The sequence below is a fragment of the Salvelinus fontinalis genome, chromosome 27, assembly GCF_029448725.1.
Source record: "Salvelinus fontinalis isolate EN_2023a chromosome 27, ASM2944872v1, whole genome shotgun sequence".
Taxonomy (NCBI): Eukaryota; Metazoa; Chordata; class Actinopteri; order Salmoniformes; family Salmonidae; genus Salvelinus; species Salvelinus fontinalis.
The window spans coordinates 6,698,539-6,719,998 of NC_074691.1; the positions used below are offsets into that span (position 1 = coordinate 6,698,539).

General features: G+C 43.2%; 2 protein-coding genes across 8 annotated transcripts in view; one reads left to right on the top strand and one right to left on the bottom strand.

The window, feature by feature from the left end:
- The first annotated feature begins 62 nt into the window (after nt 1-62).
- tmem242 (transmembrane protein 242) lies at nt 63-14,489 on the top strand. The gene is made up of 6 exons (XM_055884501.1): nt 63-143; nt 3,266-3,325; nt 6,799-6,913; nt 7,126-7,226; nt 13,170-13,307; nt 13,458-14,489. The coding sequence occupies exons 1-6, from the start codon at nt 84-86 to the stop codon at nt 13,563-13,565; spliced, it is 582 nt and encodes a 193-aa protein (XP_055740476.1). The 5' UTR covers nt 63-83; the 3' UTR covers nt 13,566-14,489.
- Nucleotides 14,490-14,753: 264 nt separating this feature from the next.
- The window catches only part of arid1b (AT rich interactive domain 1B (SWI1-like)), a 115,242-nt gene continuing 108,535 nt past the window's right edge, over nt 14,754-21,460 (bottom strand). For all 7 annotated transcript variants that reach the window (XM_055884493.1, XM_055884492.1, XM_055884488.1 and 4 more), the window contains 3 exons: nt 19,779-20,589; nt 19,145-19,275; nt 14,754-18,646 (listed from right to left, as the gene is read on the bottom strand). In XM_055884493.1, coding sequence (XP_055740468.1) covers nt 16,862-18,646; nt 19,145-19,275; nt 19,779-20,589 — 2,727 coding nt within the window. In that variant the 3' untranslated portion in view covers nt 14,754-16,861. The remainder of the gene's footprint in view (nt 18,647-19,144; nt 19,276-19,778; nt 20,590-21,460) is intronic.

Genomic DNA, 21,460 nt, shown 5'->3' on the forward strand with positions numbered 1-21,460 from the left:
AAGAATCAATGGGGTAGCTGATAAATGGGGGGTAAAGATGTGCTCCGTGCTTGTTCCAGAGATACTCCTTTGCCACAGGGGTGATGCAATGCTGTCAGAGCAAGAAAAGTTCCGTTACTGAACAATACATTTCCAGTACTCAGGTTAGTGGGATAAGAATAAACATCACGATGATCGTTTATTCAAATAATAAAACATAGCCTACTTTTTAAATTACGTTTCCTTTTCGGCCTTGCATCCTCCTGAATTTGATCAGATATGCCACTTTGTCTGAGAAAAGAAACATCATTGCCTCAATTGTTTGAATAATACTTCCATTGTGTAAAAAAAAAAAACCTAACTAACTGTCTGTAGCCACCCTAGGCGACCGATGTTACTGTCAAGTGGCCAGACTTATGTAAACACAATGCAAATCACAAATCTGGAGGGAGCGAGAAGAAACCCAGTCATAAAACGTCCTTCGAGTGTCCTTAAAAAGAGAAGAATGCTTTTCACATGCTTTTAGCCACTCAAAGTGTAGAAAAATGCAATTCTCCAACGAGGATATCCGACAAATGAAAGACGAGGATTTTACTGCAGAATAGCACCGATTAGATTTCCTAGAAGTGGTGGCACGGCTTTTCTTGCAAGCCGCCAGCGCAATAACGTCGTGCCCTTGCTCTCGAGAACCCAAGGCATTAAACAAGGCATTATGCAAATCACAAAGGTTCTCAGCTATAAACACCCTTTACTGGTGGGACCATGTAAACTACAATCCCGAAGCTCTGTTTCAACATTTAGAAACATCAATAATCCAACCTGGACTCAGCTGGTAGAGGTAACATAGTAAACGTTAATTGTTGTCGCTGGTAGAGGTAACATAGTTGTTAAGATAATGGGCATAATGCCAACCCAGAGATGGCGCTAGTGAGGCACCTATCTAGGATATATAAACAGGTGCATTATGAGTATCTGATTAGGATGTGTGACCTGTAATTTATAATACCTGAGTAAAGGATTATGCTAGCATTTTACCACACTCTCCGACATGAGTTATTACCATATACATAATAACATGGTGTCAGAAGTGGTATGAATATGGAAAATAGGATAAGGTATGTGGACAATGTAATCTCTGTCAAAAAAACGCAAGTGGGACAGCTGAGCGAGGACAAAGAGCCTGCAATGTCTCTCAGTCAAATTGTTTTTCCGTGATCAGTGGGAGAATCATGAAATCACTACGGCTTAGATTTTTTTTTTTAAAGACCTGATTAAAAAAAGACCTGCATGTGCGAGTGGCAACACTGCTTAGTATTATTGGAAGAGAGTGCCATATGCTTCAACGAATATCCTTGACGTTTTACAAAGACATTTTGAACCCACTCGTAATGTGATTTATGAAAGATTTATTTTTAACACGTGAACAAACTCAAGCAGAGACGCCTGGTAAATATGTTGTGAGGCTGCGTCAATTGTCTGATTCATGTTATTTAGAATCAATGACAGACAAAATGATCAGAGACAGACGTGTGATTGGGTGTAAAGATAACAGAGTACGAGTATGCTGCGCGAACCACAACTTACGCCGTCTAAAGCCATAGATAAATGCAAAGCAAGCGAACAGACGCAGATCCAATTTTTAAAAAAGAACACGGTCCCTGAACAGGCAGAATCTGTCAATTATGCCACTCAGAACAAATACAGAGACCATGTTGATAAAAAAATGGAAACATTCATCGGACAGTGATGCAAGATGGAAAAATACTAAAGATGGGTGCATGTACTGTGGATCAACACACGCAAGAGCCAAATGCCCAGCACATGGGGTTGTATGCAAATTCTGTGGAAAAAATAACAAGTTTCCTAAAGTGTGCAGATAAAGACAAAGTTAAGCTCAGGTTCACAAGTATTACATACATGGGACATATTTTGACAGCTTAAGGCCTGAAGCCAGACCCCAGAGAAGGTGGAGGCAGTACAGCAAATGCCGCCATCTACAGACGCAAAAGCATTGCATCGACTGCTTGGTTTTGTAAATTACTTAGCCAAATTCTTACCTCCTATGTCTGACGTATGTGAGCCATTGGGTTGGCTGACCAATAAAGAATGTGCTGCGGGCATGACTTCCTCAATGTGATAATGCATTGGAGCAAATCAAGAAATTGGTAAGCAACCAATCAATACTGAGGTACTATGACCTCTCTGAAGAAGTGACCCTACAATGAAATGCCCATTGCATTTGCTTCAAGGACATTGAGACCCAAGGAGCAAGGATATTCCCAAATTGAAAAGGAGTGCCTAGCCATAGTGTTTGCCTGTGACCGCTTTGATCAATAACTTCATGGTGGGGACTTTATCACGGTGCAAACTGATCACAAGCCGCTTGAGGTTATCTTCAAAAAACCTCTTCTGTCTGTCCCGAAGCGACTTCAAAGGTTGATGCTAAAGCTTCAGCATTATCAAGACATCACAAGGCTGCTTCCGACTGACCCTAATTGCACCGAATACCTCTGTTTATCCTACAGCTATTGTATGCAGTAATCATGAACCTATGAACCAGAGTTACACTGTTGGCACTGAGGTGGTGTGCCCAGCTCCAATATAAATAATATGAGCAAGTCTACTTCTGATGAGCTTCCCAGTAAAGCATTAAAAACAATCAAGCAACCCAGAAAAATGCTTAAAATAGTTCATATTAACATATGCAGCCTGAGAAACAAGGTCCATGAAGTCAATAACTTGCTTGTAACAGATGACATTCATATTCTGACTATATCTGAAACTCACTTAAATAATACCTTTGATACAGTGGTAGCAATACATGATTATAACGACTGCTGCCAATGTTTTTTTTTTATTTAAAATTTTATTTTAGCTTTATTTAACTTGGCAAGTCAGTTAAGAACAAATTCTTATTTACAATGACGGTCTAGGAACAGTGGGTTAAATGCCTTGTTCAGGGCCGACAAGGTAAACATCTGTCGTTCTGCCCCTGAACAAGGCAGTTAACCCACCGTTGTTCCTAGGCCGTCATTGAAAATAAGATTTTGTTCTTAACTGACTTGCCTAGTTAAATAAAGGTAAAATAAAAAAATTATAAAAATATAGTCCTGCTATTGTTATTTACTGCTGCTCTTTAATGATTTTTTTTAATCACTTATCTTTTTAATTTTTTTCTTAAACTGCATTGTTGGTTAAGGGCTTGTAAGTAAGCATTTCACTGTTGTATTCGGCGCATGTGACAAATAACATTTTATTTTATTTTACATTTTTATTTGAAACCCAGGTCCAGCGACTGTCAAGCCAACACCTTAACCGTTACACCAAGATGAGGTCTTGTGTTAAGGTCGGAAGAATATGTTTCGTATGTTTTCATTTGTGGATGTCCATCAACCATTTCATATGATATTTTCCGAATTACAATTCGTATATGTTACGAATTACAATTTGTTGTGGCTTACGTTAGCTAGTTGGCTAATGTTAACTAGGCAAGGGGTTAAGGTTAGGGAAAGGGTTAGCTAACATTCTAAGTAGTTGCAAAGTTGGTAAAAAGTAGCAAGTAGTTGCAACGTTGCTAATTAGCTAAAATGCTAAAGTTGTCCATGATGAGACTTAAACATGCAACCATCGGGTTGATAGAAGTTTGCGTTATATTCCTACTCATCCACCCCGACCACCCTCCTTTCATTTTTGCCTTAAGTAACCTGTCTTATGTTACCATACCAAACATAACATACTAATTTGAGAATCCTGAAGTTACGGATTTACATTCCCCGGATTTACGTTTACTATGTTACGTGTAATCTATGAGACCTGGCAGAAAATCACTTGGAATAGGGTTTACAAAACATAGAACTTATCAGAAACAATCTTTCATACTAAAAATATACACTTACTCTAGTAGGTTTGCACAGATCCATAAGGCTATGTGTGCCTCCAGCCTACGAACTACACTTTCGCTACACTTCCTTGCGTTATGCTTATTAGCTCTGTCTTGCAAAAAAAAAATAATAATAATAAATAATAAAAATAAAAATATATAAACTCAGCAAAAAAAGAAACATCCCTTTTTCAGGACCATGTCTTTCAAAGATAATTCGTAAAAATCAAAATATCTTCATTGTAAAGAGTTTAAACACTCTTTCCCATGCTTGTTCAATGAACCATAAACAATTAATGAACATGCACCTGTGGAACGGTCATTAAGACACTAACAGCTTACAGACGGTAGGCAATTATGGTTACAGTTGTGAAAACTTAGGACACTAAATAGGCCTTTCTACTGACTCTGAAAAAGAGAGAGATGCCCAGGGTCCCTGCTCATATGCGTGAATGTGCCTTAAACATGCTGCAAGGAGGCTTGAGGACTGCAGATGTGGCCAGGGCAATAAATTGCAATGCCCGTACTATGAGACGCCTAAGACAGTGCTACAGGGAGACAGGACGGACAGCTGATCGTCCTCGCAGTGGCAGACCACATGTAACAACACCTGCACAGGATCAGTACATCCAAACATCACACATGCGGGACAGGTACAGGATGGCAACAACAACATCAGTGCTCAGACTGTCCGCAATATGCTGAGAGATGCTGGACTGAGGGCTTGTAGGCCTGTTGTACGGCAGGTCCTCACCAGACATCACCGGCAACAAAGTCGCCTATGGGCACAAACCCACTGTCACAGGACCAGATAGGACTGGCAAAAAGTGCTCTTTAATGACTGGTTTTGTCTCACCAGGGGTGATGGTCGGATTTGCGTTTATCGTCGAAGGAATGAGCGTTACACCGAGGGTCAGTCATGGTCTGGGGCGGTGTGTCACAGCGGCATCGGACTGAGCTTGTTGTCATTGCAGGCAATCTCAACGCTGTGCGTTACAGGGAAGACATCCTCCTCCCTCATGTGGTACCCTTCCTGCAAGCTCATCCTGACATGACCCTCCAGCATGACAATGCCATCAGCCATACTGCTCGTTCTGTGCGTGATTTCCTGCAAGACAGGAATGTCAGTGTTCTGCCATGGCCAGTGAAGATCTCAATCCCATTGAGCACGTCTGGGACCTGTTTGATCGGAGGGTGAGGGCTAAGGCCATTACCCCCAGAAATGTCCGGGAACTTGCAGGTGCCTTGGTGGAAGAGTGGGGTAACATCTCACAGCAAGAACTGGATAATCTGGTGCAGTCCATGAAGAGGAGATGCAGTACTTAATGAAAACGCACTGCAGTACTTAATGCAGCTGGTGGCCACACCAGATACTGACTGTTACTTTTGATTTTGACCCCCCTTTGTTCAGGGACACATTATTCAATTTATGTTGGTCACATGTCTGTGGAACTTGTTCAGTTTATGTCTCAGTTGTAGAATCTTGTTATGTTTATACAAATATTTACACATGTTAATTAAGTTTGCTGAAAATAAACGCAGTTGACAGTGAGAGGACGTTTCTTTTTTTGCTGAGTTTATATATATATTTATATTTGGGAGGGGGGGAGAGGCAATTTATATTTGTTACGAATTACAATTCATACAATATGATTCGAATTTGTAATTGCTTAAGATCCCGGACTGCATCTTTAATTTAACCTTTTGTTTTTGAAAATGACTTATTGCTGATAAGAAGTATACATTCCTTATGGTTTCCAAAACCAGTGGGATGCATGCCAGCAAAGCCACTACACAACACAACACAACACTAAACCATACATTAATTGCACTATAATGGCGACAAACGGTGCCCACAAACTGTTAGGGGCTACATAAAGCATAATACTGCACTTTCATGAATAGACGCTACAGGTATTGGGTTAGCCGTGTCCAGCAGGATGCTTTGATACATCTCACATCCTCCCAATTATTATGGTACAATATCATAGTTTCTTGTGGAGCGCATTTTTGTGTTCATGGTTTGAAAGCTGGGACATTTGTATCACTAAAAGGTCAGCCCGCCCAGCCTCAGGATGCCGCTGCCTATAATGTTATGCAGCTCCAACAAACACATGTGCGCACACGTTAGTGGATAGATACGAGCGCACGCAAGTAGTGCAGTGGTGGAATAAGTACCCAATCGTGATACTTGAGTAAAAGTAAAGATACCTTCATAGAAAATGACTCAAGCAAAAGTGAAAGTCACCCAGTAAAATACTACTTGAGTAGAAGTCTAAAAGTATTTGGTTTTAAATATAAAATGTGCTTAAGAATCAAAAGTAAACGTAGAAATTATTTAAAATTTCTTACATTAAGACACCGAGACGGCACCATTTTCTTGTTTTTTATTTATTTACGTAGAGCCAGAGGCACGCTCTAACACTCAGACATATTTACAAACGAAGCATTTGTGCTAAGTGAGTCAGACCGGTCAGAGGCAGTAATTGTTAGGGGTGACCAGGCATGTTCTCGTGATTAAGTCCGTGAATTTGACAATTTTCCTGTTCTGCTAAGCATTGTAAATGTAATGAGTACTTTTGGGTGTTAATGTATGGCGTAAATAGTACATTTATTTTCTTTAGAAATGTAGTGAAGCAAAAGTTAACAAAAATATAAATAGTAAAGCAAAGTGTAAATACCCCAAAAAACTACTTAAGTAACCCTAAAGTATTTTTTACTTAAGTACTTTACACCGCTGACGTAGTGCCATGGGTATCGTTGTGCCAGTATTTGTATTTAACTCTCAAATGGAAATATACATTCCCACGTTCAAATGCACAGTACTGAATCATAACACGATGTATTGATTCGGTAGCCCTAAAATGGCTTAGATTTTCAAGACAGAATGTCGAAAACGAATTAAATGTTCCTAGCATGTTTCCACCGGATTTCTTTAGGTGACGGACAGAGGCTTGCCTTTTTACAAAATGACAGCTGAGAAAGAAAACACGAGTTTGAATGTCACTACTGCAATTGTGACAGATAACGACGACAAACTACAGCTAATGAAAGGCAAGCGACTGCTTATTTAACAATTGTTTCACTGTTTGCACAGATAATTCGGTTTTTGTATTGCTGCTGTTAGCTACATTAGCTTGACCCTGACAGACTCACTGCAAATTATTGAATTATTGGCTAGCTAGTACAGTAGCTAGTATAGTTGATTATTACTCACCTGATACTTTTTTGAGACCCATAACCAACGTCCCATCAACCTTTTTCAGGTGCAGCTTTCCTGACGACTGTCGCATCTGCTGGGATGATAGCAGGATTCGGCTCCACGTTAGCCTTGGCCAAGAAAAAGAGTCCAGGCTGGTTTAGCAAGGTAGCTATGATTTGATATAGCTACAGCATTCCATTACATACAGGTTAAGTTACATTCATGTTAGCCTTGACGAAGTGATATTATATAGGGCTGGGCTACATAATGACAATGTCTGAAATGTATGGCATTAATTGCATTCCATGACCTCCATGTATGCAAGGCAAACACAACTGTAGCTTTATGGCACAGCACAATTGGTAGCAAGTGTGCTTACCCTGTAACTGCTGTTCCTACAACATTTCTACATTGGTGGGATAATGTTTACATTTTGGTAATTTAGCAGACACTCTTATCCAGAGTGACTTACAGGAGCAATCAGGGTTAAATGCCTTGCTCAAGGGCACATCAACAGATCTTTCGCCTAGTCTGCTTGGGGAATCGAACAGTTAGTGTATTTAGGACACCCAATAAGCTGTCCTAACCAGTTAAGTTACCAGCAGGTGTCTTGATAATAGAAAATTGTAGTGAGTCAGTGGTTCCTGTCACATGCAATTGCTTTTGAGTTAATATTTTATCAATCCATAAATAATCTAGACTTACATGTAACAGTAGTATCTCTTGAAAATTTCACAAGACGTATTTTACATGACATGCCTAAATACTTATAACCACTAGGCTAATAAATATGTGATTTTCTTTGGATTATTTAATTAGCTAGATCATGTTATTTCAAGTTATCCATTTGGAATGCAACATCACGTTGTTAAAAATATCTCTTAATTGGGCATGCCTATAAATTGTGCAATTGAAGGCATCTATTGTGCTTATGTTAACTTTGATAGTGTTCGATGAAAATGATGGCCTGTCAACGTTGTATGCAACATTATTGGCAAGTGACTTGATGCCTACCGTGCCAAAGCAATTTAGTTGTTAAACGGGAGTGACGATGAGTGTGTTGATAACGGTAATATTGTGCAAATTACACTTAACAACCATAAACATGTGATTAAAAAAAGGCTATGCATGGCAATAATTAAGATCCTGTCAGGCAAAAATTTTATACAAAGTTTTACCATTACAACATTTGATGTATGCTCACATTCACTGTCGTGGTCTGAAGCATGCTGTATAGACCCCTTTCTGTGTTTACAAAGATTTCCACACTGGGGCGATGCACTCAAGTTGGTGGCAGAACAAGGGGGAGGGAGTTCTTACAGAACGCAGCAAAACAAGGCTCCATTTACATGTTGCTATGAGTGCATTTCACACTACTTTTGGATTACAATTGTATTTTAAGGCTCGTATGAATGTCCTGCTTAGGGCTGTTGCTGTGACCAAATTATCGCCACACCGGCGGTCACGAGTCATGAAGGCAGTCAAATTCCACGTGACCGTTTAGTCACGGTAATTAGGCTTCTAAGCTCTGATGTTGCTGCTGATCATTAGTAGCCTACCAAACTTGCTAACTGCCTGGTACTCAGCACTCTATTGTCCCTCTAATCACCTGACATCAATGCAAATGTAATCAAAAATCTAATCAAACACTTCATGAGCTCATGTTGCGCAACATTTCTATAGGCTATGCAATTGAGTGAGAAAACAGAGTGATGGCCTCTACTAAAAAGAGGGTCCCATTAGCTTTCTATAGACAAGGCCTACTATATTTATTTTATTTATAAAATGTCCTAATATTAAGCACATTGTTTATCTTTACAACAGGAGTATAACCAACCTGGCTGGCATGAAAATAACCCACAGGAAAAGCGTCCTCCATTCACTATTTAGATGCAAAGATCTATTTTTTTCCCACTGCCCCTGTTTCAAGACGGGTGCATGATGATGGTCCACTCTAAATTGAGCATTACAGCCACAAAGGGGATGCCGCCGTAAAATTCAAGGCATTATCACATGCTTGTCAAGTTGTGAATGAGAGACCATTGAAATATTTACAGCCTACTCAAAAAAACAAAGCAGAGCTCATGCCTTTCAAGCAAGTTTTTTTCAAATCATCATTAGTCTCATCATGCAGCCTTACAGTGTATTAAACATCCAAATATATAGCCCAACGTTTGTAGAACAACTAAAGTTACATTAATAACTCTAAATTAAGCATATAGGAGTACCTATTTATTTGTTAACCGCTCAGAGTAGCTTCGTGTGCGCACTCCCTCAAATCGTTTGGAGAACATATCCTTTCATTCAGCTTTGTTCAATTTTATTCTTTATACTTTAAAATAATGTCACGGAATTCTAAGCCAATTTTGTCTGCTAAATGAACTAGTGTAGCCCACAGCCACATCAGGACCTAACATAAGGACAACTCAGTATGCTATTCTTCTGAAATAGACTACATTTTCTTCATATCATGCCTCTTTAAACTTGTCTAAAATAAAGCATGGATTTATTGTGGAGGTGTAGGTTATATTACATGGATTTGTTAGACTTTTTAAAATGTAGATGTTCCAAAGGTCTGCATCAGTGGCTTGTGTCGAAGCTAAATGTGTTTGTTGGTCTCACGGTAATTGACCGCTAATTAACAGTTATTTGCCTGACAATCACTGGCTGACGAAATTTTGTGACCGCCCTAGTCCTGCTTAATATAATGTTTGTGTCATCACCGCAAATCAACTGCATTATACTTAAACACTTCAGCTTCAACCAGTAAAATCTCGTTGGCTAGCTTTTGATACAGCCTATATCAATGAGTGTTAGCATTCTAGCTAACAATTGCTACATCCAAAATAGTTATTTTGCAAAGATCACAAACAAATATAATCTTAGCAACTTAAAGCAGAAATCTAAACATTGTAAGTGTATGAGAACTCAAAAGTTATTTTGTTTAAGTAAAGAAATGTAAATCTAGGCTATGTTGAATGGGTGCAGATGGAGATGGCTTTCTTACTGCCAGCAAGAGTCGCGCTCGTCAGTGTGTTGTGTACTGGAAAGGGGTCTATAGAGTTCACAGCTGGCGATGCCTCATCGTGATTGTTGCAAATTATGGGGAATAACCAATCACGATCTTTCCTTTGTGGTACCTCAAACTGTCTGATTACCAGCTGAGAAACTTTACTTTGAGCTGAGAGATTTTTGTTGTTGTCTTAAAACAGGCTTTAACAGGATTCCTAGGAACTTTTCTGAGATGCTTTGTGAATACAGGCCCAGGGCTCTGGACAAAGTAGTGCACTATTTCGGGAATAGGGTGCCATTTGGGACAGTCACAAGTTCTGAGCTGATATTAGTTATGAAGATATACTTGGCCCAGCAGCATAGTGGTACCTTTGTTGGATTTTTAAGTCTATTTTTAAGCCCATAGGGCCATCTTTGTAAACATCAATCTCAGCCAAATATGCCTTGCAAAGTGGTCAAATTAGATTTAGTGCTTTGTGAGAGGTATGTGGTTGTGAGGTCACAGTGGCTGGCTGGAGTGCTTCTTTCACAGAGAACAGAGCAGAGATGGACTGTAGAGATTGTCCAGGACCTGCCGAGATTGCTAGACGGTTAACATGTCACTTATGTTAATGGCGGCACTGTAAAGAGCAGATACCAAGGCTTGTTTATCATGGAACCAGGGCTACCTCTGGTATCTCGCACATGAATCTGGCAACTTGCATATGTAGATTTCATGCTGTTATGACTTATGGCTGGTTTTGAGGAGAGTGGTCACTAATTTCCGAATTAACTCCATAAGACATGTTTGTAGCACACTCACAAGACCGCTCATATCCATCAGAGCAAAACAACTCGTAAAGAATCAGACAGTTGGTAACATTATATGCAACACTAGGGATAGGCAGCTGATGTTGATGGACACTGACTAGCCTACACCAAATCAAATCTCTTCAGACACCTTTTAACCATCTAGGAAGAGCTACAGTGAGTCTCGCCAAACTCTAATAATAGCTCATCTAATGAGCAGGCCACATGGACAATAATTACATTAAGAGGTAATAATATTAGTGACTGCGTCTGTTTCCTAAACTGCTTCTTCAGTCGTATAATGCATCCCAAATGGTACACTTTACCCTACATAGTGCACTACTTTTGACCAGAAGCCTGGTTAAAGGTAGTGCACTATATAAGGAATAGGGTGCTATTTGAGACGTAACTTGAACTACAGCTCCTCTTCCAGGGTAGGTTTAGAGTTTCTCTTTCAGTTAGATAAAATCCCGTTCGCAGGGTGGCTAACAGTTTTCACCTCTTTAAAATGTTGTTTTCTGCTCACTTTGGGCCCATGTGTACAACTCATGTACAGTGGGTATCATAAGTATTCACCCCCTTTTGATTTTGTTACAAAGTTGGATAAAAAAAAAATTATATATATTTTTTGATCATCACAAAATACTCTGTCGAAGTGGAATAAAAATGTGGATATCGTTTTTTAAATGAATGAAAATACTAATATACCTTGATTAGCTAAGAATTCACCCCATGTTAGAAACACCTTTTGGCAGCGATTAGGGCTGTGAGTCTTCTAAGAGCTTTGAACAATTATTTTTATTTTTTTTCTTCAAGCTTTGTCATGGTGTTGGGTATCATGGCTAGACAGCAATTTAAGTCTTCCCATGGATTTAAAATCTCAGGAACATTCCCTGTCTTCTTGGTAAGCAACCAGTGTAGGTTATTGTCCTGCTGAAAGGTGAAATCCTCTCCCTGTGTCTGCTTTAAAGCAGTCTGAAGCTGGTTTTCCTCTTGGATTTTGCCTGTTCTTAGCTCCATCCCGTTTATTTTTATCCTGAAGAACTCCCCAGTCTTTGACGATGTCAAGCATACCACGAGGCAGCCACCACCATGCTTGAAAATAAGGAGGCAGTTACGGTACTCAGGGATGGGGTGTTTGCACCAAGCATAAAGCTTTGCATTTAGGCCAAAACGTTTATTCCTTTGCTTTTTAGTTTTTCTTGGAGAAGTGGTATGACTAAACAGATTGTTCCTTCTTACACTCTGTTTTCCATGGTCCAATGCGCCTTGTAGGACTTTTTGGGATGGAGTGAAGGTGTCGTTAATGTCCTCTAGCCGCTTTCTCGGCCTGCCAAGGCCCTGACAGTTGTACAGTTTATCCACTGTCACTTACGCCCAGTCTATAAGTCTTTAGCTAGTCCTGGGACCTGTCTTGTGCTGGTACTAGCCGCTGAGAAGCGTGGAGATGAAATATTCCTCAGTCTTTCGCTTTACTGCCAGTGGCGTAACCCTAAGCAGACTGAACTCTACCAGCAACTGTTTGCGCCCGCAGTCTGCCCAGAGGGTTTCCAGGTTAATGTACCTAACCCCATCCGCTGGCCCCTGTCGACATTCTCATTGTCGCACCATAGTCTGTGGTTTTCACCTGTCGCCTTCCCCAGAAGGATGGCCCAGCCGTTGTCCAGTACCCGCATTGCGCGTCTACTTGGATTGAACGAGATCTCAGGCAAGGGCGTTGTGCTCTTCGTTCATTGGGCAACTACACTCGAAAGAGGGTTGGTCCTTTTCTCTTCGACTCTATCCTGCCAGATCATGTATTGTTTTATAATGACGAGTGACTGCAAGGGCACTCTCTTATAGGAGTTAACCTATTGGGTATTGTTTTTGGACCCTCATTAAACTGAGATTTTGTGAGCTATGTATTGGACCCCCCCCCCCCTGCTTCTTCTTGGTGCATACTCCGTTTCGGCGTCTGAGGTTTGGGACTACCCAGGCTTCGAAGAGCATGTTTTGCAGCCATATCCCCATAGTGATACACTGAAACAAGTAACTCCGGTTGTCTGATAATGAGTGAGATGTAGCACCGCATTCCCCTGGTCGCAAGAGAAACATGACCAGAAGGCAGTGGGAGAGAGGCTCCTTATAAGGAAGTGTCATTCTACCCATCTGTCTCCAACAGACGCTTTTGATAGGTCCTTCGAGTTGGTGATAAAGCTCACTCATCAGAGAACCGGGGTTATGAAAGTAACCTTAAGTTTGGAACCATGTGTAGAGCAACTCTTGTGTACCTCAATGTGACCTCGAGTGTGTATGTGTTCTCTCAAGGGAACAATGGCCACTGCTGCAGTACCGGAGACTGGGGCGTCCCTGGCTCTCCGTGCCCTGGGGTGGGGCTCTCTCTACGCCTGGTGTGGAGTGGGCCTGCTCGGTGTCGCGGTCTGGAAAGCCATGGGGGTCCATAGTGTACGTATTAATCAACTCAAACCATCTCATTGTCTTGCCCTTAAAATTCCATCGGAAAAGCATGACACCTTTTAGCTAACACTCAGTAAATGTACAACAAATAAAGTCCATGCATGTACTGCTCAACAAACCTCCACTTCATCTTCACAGCTAACAGAGTTCAGGCAGAAGATGCAGTCTGTGTTCCCAGCTATTCCCAAAAACGAGGAAGGACCGGCCAACTCGGAGGAATGGGACTCCATCTTCAGATCTAGCTGACATTCTCCCTGTCTGGTTCAGGGCAGCCTTAATAAACCACTGTGATTTAAACAACAATTACTGTGGCATGGGCTGTTGGTCACTGTGTTGACAAGGAAAGGAACTTGAGGAGCTTGGCATCCACTGGCTGTACTTGCAGGTTACTGGGCTCATTCACCGATGCTCATCTGAAGTCCATGAAGAGTACTCCTTGTGTGGAAGAGAAATCATGAACTAAACTACTGGATTGAGGCATCACGGTTAAGCTCCCTTGGATAATCTTAAATATTAAGATCACAGGAGCGCAGGACTGTCTTGTACTAGTATAGGAGTTCGGCTTAGTGCCAGTCTGTGTGCTCTTGCCAACTCCATTGCTCGTTGTCAAACAAAATGTTTTTGTCATGCCAATGAGTGACAACTTAACATGATAGCACAAACAGACCAGCACAGTATTCCTAGGCAGCAACTGCTTTCTAATATTGTATTCCAAGCATGGTGAACAGAACTCAAATTAAGGCCAAAAGATTGAAAAAGTAATCTCTGTGGATGTTTGGGTTTCTTCATAGGCCATCGTGATATAATTGACACTTCTATTTTTGTTATATGAAACTAAAAAAGCTAAATGTGTTTGCGAAGACGAGGCACCTGCCTGGTTTCACTTAAAACAGATTGAACCATCATCCAATGTAACACCGATTTAAGTGTTTGCCGTCAGCTATTCCCATGAAAGACAAGTATCAAAGCGAGAACAGACCTGAACTATTTTAAACTGTCCTGGCTAGCCGTAGAAATACGTGTGCGTCGTCATAAATGTGCGTGTGACTGCCGCCCCTGATGTTTTCACACACAAAGTTGAAAGAGCGCGTCATGCCAACATTTGATGTTACAGCTGACCTGACACTTCTCCGTGTATGAGGACTTCATTAAAGTGTTATTTCTGTCGTGCATATGATCATTCCTTGCCCGCTATGCTAAATAAACTACTGTACTTATCTGCAGTTATGTAACAGAACATGTCATTTAGCAGACGCTTTTATCCAAAGCGACTTAGTCATGAATGCATGCATTTCTTTACGTGGTTGGTTGTGATCCTTTGTAGAGGAGATTCTGCAACTCTTGGACAATGGAAGTGAATTTAAAACGTTTGGCCATATTCATTCTGCCACGATTATCCAGTTTACAATCTCTGGACAAAAGAGTCAAACACCCTTCACAGTGCTCAACCAGATTTCATGTACATTTATTCTTAACATGTGGAACATATAGTATAAACATTTTACTGAATAAACAAATGTTCATCGAATGTTAAGCTAACTGTCAATCGGACATGATTTTTTTTAAACAATTCAATTCCGGAATACAGTTCTGCCCATTGTGATCTATTAGTTAGCTGACTGTACAATCTAAATAAGTGTGTCAAAACTAGTCTGTCAGACTGAAATCATCCCTATATGTCAAGAGACCTGTGTCAGTCAGTCAACACAATTCTTTTAAATACATAAAATGACTGACCTCCAGTTGAAGAGTCACTAAATATCCATTATTCAAATACAAAGTAATCATAACATCCATTATAATGATCAACTACCATCACTTCTCTAGGAGAAGATACCAAATAGGGCTGTCTGAATATACAACTTCTATATACAAATGGGCTTATATATATATATAAAAGGAAAAAATAAGACTGAGGGAAGTACTGTACTGTGGGTTTGAGAGTTTACCTGTCTGTTGCTATGGTTACCAGGAAGTCAGTTGAACAGGGTGACTCATATACTGGTATTGTAAAATTATGCAATGCTTATGGTCAGTTGCCTATGGTCAAATGTACTTCACATTTCATAATCTCCCCCAAACAAGCCTACTAAGGCCTAAATGCAATCTGATCAAGCGTTAACCAGCGATAGCCGACACCCGTATAGCTCGTGTTTTAGCGGTGTCGGAGATGGAACTGTGTCGGTGCTGTCAAATTGGTGAGCAGCCGCTCTTGTGGTTATTGTCACGAAGCCACACCCGTCGACTTAAAAATCATTCAAACGAAATAACGAGGAGTTCTATCACCCATAATCGAGGTGTAGATTACATCTCACATTCCAGTGTTCAAACTTGTAAACAAGGCTGTGTGGGATTTTTCTTAATGCGACTCCATGCAGCCAATGGCAATGTTCACTTTAAGTATAATGCCAGGAACTGCTTCTATATTTTTATTTTAACTAACCATCATTTTACCAGGTAAGTAGACGGAACAAATTCTCATTTACAGCAACGACCTGGGGAATGAATGAGCCAATTGGAAGCTGAGGATTAGGTGGCCATGACGGTATGAGGGCCAGATTGGGAATTTAGCCAGGACACCTGGGTTAACACCCCTACTCTTACGATAAGTGCCAGGGGATCTTTAGTGACCACAGAGAGTTAGGACACCCGTTTAACGTCACAACCTACACAGGGCAATGTTGATTATGGCAGCCCCCCGCACCTCTCTGATTCAGAGGGGTTGGGTTGAATGCATTCAGTTGTACAACTGACTAGGTATCCCCCTTTCCAATCACAGCATTGGGAAATTGTTTTTTAGACCAGAGGAAAGGGTGCCTCCTACTGGACCTCCAGCAGCATCTAGTCTCCCATCCAAGGACCAACCCTGCTTAGCTTCAGAGGCAAGCCAGCAGTGGGATGCAGGGTGGTATGCTGCTGATTTGACAGCTCTAACGCAGTTCCACCGTCAAAACATCAGCTATGTGGATGGCGGCTAAAGTGGATCTTAAACCTTTTGCACGATATACTCCCCCCCCCCCCAGAACATGATACACGATGATCTGTATATTCAGAGTTAAGTCAGTGTTTTTTTTCTTTACATTAATACATAAGAGGTCTATCTACAACATGATTCACAATTTAAATAAGTCTGCTTCTTCCTGCAGAAAACAACCATCGGAAAGATCCCACACAGACAAACAGCCACGGATAATTACCAAACATTTTTTAAGAGCAAGAGACCCCAAAACTAAAGTACGTTCTCTATCATCGGGTGCCAACTTTGGTTAAAACAAAAACGAACCGACAAATAAAAATAATAGATAAAAATGTAAAATACAAAGTATTAAATATTTGTATTAAAATGATTTAAAAATCCCAAATGAAGGTTGTGAATGGGGCATAGGAGCTATATATATTCTATATATTTATTTGTATGTAAAAACATTGTGTTTTATTTAAATAAAAATATTATACCACGCACACCCATGTTCGTGTTCACTGTAGCCTGGTGGTCAGACCAAGCACCCCCCCCCCTCCCTCTGTGTCTTTGCCTGTGGCTGTCACGAGGAGCGTCCAATCTTAAACAGTACTTCACACATGATGGCCGCCACGGCCGAGCTCAGCACAGAGGACAGAGAGCTATCCAGTAGCCTGCTCTCGTAGAGAACAAACTCTGGCCGGTTCTCCTTCACCTTGGCCATGGCCAGCAGAGCTTTAGCGGCCCTGCACATCATGTTAACGCTGGGTGGTTCGGCGTGGGGGATTGGTGCTGGGTGTAGCAGGCTGTGGGGTCCCTGCTGGTGCTGGGCCATGGCCACGCAGTCCTCCAGGAAGCCGATGAGTGTTCCCACGCTGCCCTTCTGCAGAGCGATGGCACGCGCCGCCGTCGGGTCCCCCTGCGCTAGGTTAGAGAGCACAGCCACCGCCATCTCCCGGCACACCTGGGACTTCCGCTCACCCACGTGGCGCACCAGGGTGGCGTAGAGCTTCTCCTGACGACTGAACGGTGGCGTGGCCAGCAGGAGGTCCACGTTGTTGTCCTGGATGCTCAGCTTGCACAGGCACTCCAGCACCAATCTCTGGGGGGTGAGGGAGGAGGAGCAGCCCGCCGTGGTGAAGGGGTCCTGGGCCTCGGCAGAGGGACACACCATCCAGTGGAGCAGCCCGTCCAGGATGGGCAGACAGATGCTCTCTGGGTAGAGGGACAGGTCTAGTTGACCTGAGATGTTAGCCAGGGTGACCAGAGTGTTCTCCCTGAGGGCTGACAAACAGTCCCACCACCACTCGTCCTTGCTGCAGGCCCGGCCCTGCTCCTCCTCTCTCTGGTAGCTGGGTTGCGTCCTCCTCCTCTGGGGGTGCAGGTGATGCAGAAGGACCAGCCGCCCCAGGATCAGCACCAGGCCCGGGTGGCGGGACATGTCGTTGTCGTTCCCTGGGATGAAGGAGAGGCCGCGGACGATGTTGGAGACGCAGACACAGCGGCGGGCCAGGGCGTCCTGCCAGGGTTCGGCCGTGGAGAGGGGCGCCTCGTCCCAGCAGCGAGGCTCGTCCTCCAGCAGGGTCAAGATAGGGCTTTGGGTCTGCGCCCCTCCTACAAAGGAGAACGTCCCAGTAAGATCGTTCCTCTCTGACAGAGACCGAGAGCCTGGTCGGGCACTCAGCATATCGTCCACGGTGGCTGTATCAGTCATGGTCTTCTCTACAACGGCCCCTTCTTCCACCTTCCTCTCCTCCTCCTGCTCTCCTACCCTCTCTGTATGCTTGCTGTCCGTCTCTTTGCTGCGTTTCTCGAAGTGTGTCTGGATGTGGGCCGTGGAGTCCCCCCCTCCAGCCTTCCAGTGCAGCAGGCCGGAGTTGAAGCCCCTGGGCAGGCTGAGTCCCTGGCGCTCCTCCACCTGGTCCTCCTCCGCACTCTTCTCCTCCACCTTCACAGGCAGCTTGTCGTACTTACTGGCCTGTTTGGGCCTCGGCTCTGGGGGCCCCTCGGGCTGGGGAGGCTCAGACTGCTCCGTGGTTGCCCCCAACTCAGATTCTTCCACTTCTACCTTCTCCTCTTTCACAGTCACCTCGACAGGCTCCTCCGTCTTTTCCTCTGAGACCACCGCCTCTGTGCTGCCGTTGGCTGTGGGCTTCTCTATCCCCGCCTCTTCTGGCCTGCTATCCCTCTGCTCTTCGCATAATTGGCTGCCGAGCTCTGGAACGGCAGGCTCTTCCTCCTGGTCTGCGATTGGTCCTAGCAGCGTCCTCTGTCCCTCTGTGCCCACCTCATACTCATCCAGGATCCCAAAGATGGAGATCAGGCACCGGCGGAAGTACTCCACTATCAGCTCCAGGAAGCCAGGCAACTGGGATAACACAGGGAACAACATATCAGTTGGGTGCATTCTGAAATGATTGTGTGAAAGACCAGAGACAATAGCTTGGTCATTTGTCCTTCATCCAGTCATGGTCAAATCAAATTATATTTGTCACATACGCCGAATACAACAGATGTAGACCTTACCGTGAAATGCTTACTTCCAAGCCCTTAACCAACAGTGCAGCTCAAGAAATGGAGTTAAGAAAATATTTGCTAAATAAACTGAAGTAAAAAATAAAATAAAAAGTAACACAAAATAGCAATAAAGAGGCTTTATACAGGGGGTACCCGGTACCGAGTCAATGTGAAGGGGGTGCAGGTTGTCTAATATCCACACCACTTAGAATGAGGCCATGTTGTGGGCCTGTATTCGACATGGTATTAGTATAGATATCGGAGGGAATATCATTGGTTTAAACCAGTCTCATGGATAATGGATATCCTTGGACATTGTATGGCTATGGTTTGTGTAGCACCGTCTCACCTGTGCGAGGGTGAAGGAGGACACGGTGTTGTCGTCATACAGCAGGATGTTGATGGTGTCCAGGGCCCACGTGCTCTCCGCCAGCAGACCTGACTTAAGGGACATCATCACGCGCCACGCCTCCGGAGTTCCTGTGGGTAAGAGGTCAAAGTACAGAGGTCGGAGGGGAGCGACTGATATTAGAGCTGGGACTATAAAAGAAAAAGAAATCGACACCGATCACTTATCACAGGCATTTTGCTGATATCGTTCATTATGATAAGTAGCCTATACTAGAGAAATGTCAAGTATAAATTAATAAAATTTACTAATATGGGTGACAGTTAATGAGACAATTGACGGCTTACAACAGTCAAACTAGTCGTGGTAGTTTAAAGGATGAAAATAAACGTGGTGCATATTGTTATAAACATATAGTTCTATTAATCTTTATTACATCAATTTAGGCAATTTATCACGATATGGATTTTTGTCCATATCGCCCAGCTTTGCCCTATATAGTGCAATACTTTTGACCAGGGCCCATAAGGCTGTGGTGAAAAGTAAAGCATCATAACGGGAATAAGGTGCTATTTGGGAAGCAGCCATTATACATTTAGTTAGTATGCTTCATTCTCTAAATTCATTCTCCTACCGGTCTCCTTGGAGGTAAGTCTGCGTCGGGCCTTGAGTTTGGGCAGGGTGGCCTCCACTGACCCCACGGGGAAGCTGATATCTCTGTGGAGAGGTAGAATGCCCTGCCCTGACATCCCTCCGCCGCCGAGTGAGCCTGGCATGGATCCGGGCATCCCTGCCTTCTTCAGAGATGCCATGTAGGGGCCCCCATTGTTGGGGGACAGGGGTCCAGATCCCCCCATGGGCCGGGGGAAGGGCGAGGGGCTGGGGGCTCTAGAGATGTGGTTGGCCATGGCGGGGTTGGATTGGTAGGAGGAGGGGGGCTGTCTGGATGCCATTGGGGGCATGGAGGAGGCAGAGGAGGAGTGGGGTGGATACGGGGGCTGGTGCTGGCCTGGAGGTCCGGGGGGCCACTGCCCATCTGGGGAGCTCCTTCCCTCTGGGTCATCCCCCGGGCCCCGGCCCAAACCAGGGTAAGGGGGCCCCTGGCCCAGTTGGCCACGGTAAGACCCGGGGTAGCCCATGTCTGTCCTGGGGTGCCACATGTTGACCTGTGGGCCCTCTGCAGAGGCTCCGGAAGAAGCAGGGGGACCTCCACTCATCATGGCGTGTTGCTGTGGCCCCTGGGTGGCCCCCATGCGGTCTCGGCTGTAGGGGTAAGGGTACTGGCCCTGCATGGGCCTGCGCTCTGGCCCCATGTAATTCCCTCCGTACTGGCTGTACATGCCTGGCTGCTGCCCTCCATACTGCTGCATGCCGTAGGCCTCACCCTCATGGCGCTTAGCAGGGGGACCGTACATAACCTCTGGTCCTACTGGCCTCTTATAGCCCTGAGTGGGAACATAGAACATTACACGTTAGATACTGTAATCATTGTATTGCAAAAATGATTTTTAATTTGCAGGCGTACCTCACACACACACACACACACACACACACACATTACCGTTCAAAAATTTGGGGTCACTTAGAAATTCCCTTGTTTAAAAAAAAAATATATATATATATATATATATATATATGCTATCCATTAAAATAACATCAAATTGATCAGAAATACAGTGTAGACATTGTTAATGTTGTAAATGAATATTGTAGCATGGAAACTGGCCAGCATTTCGGAGTCGCCTCTTCGCTGTTGACGTTGAGACTGGTGTTTTGCGGGTACTATTTAATGAAGCTGCCAGTTGAGGACTTGTGAGGAGTTTGTTTCTCAAACTAGATACTCTAATGTACTTGTCTTCTTGCTCAGTTGTGCACCGGGGCCTCCCACTGCTCTTTCTATTCTGGTTAGAGACAGTTTGCGCTATTCTGTGAAGGGAGTAGTACACAGTGTTGTACGAGATCTTCCGTTTCTTGGCAATTTCTCACATGGAATAGCCTTCCTTTCTAAAAACAAGAATAGTCTGACGAGTTTCAGAAGAAAGTTCTTTGTTTCTGGCCATTTTGAGCCTGTAATCGAACCCAATAAATGCTGATGCTCCAGATACTCAACTAGTCTAAAGAAGGACAGTTTTATTGCTTCATTAATCAGTAAAAAAGTTTTCCGCTGTGCTAACATAATTATAAAAGGTTTTCTAATGATCAATTCGACTTTTAAAATTATAAACTTGGATTAGCTAACACAACGTGCCATTGGAACACAGGAGTGATGGTTGCTGATAATTGGCCTCTGTACGCCTATGTACATATTCCATTTAA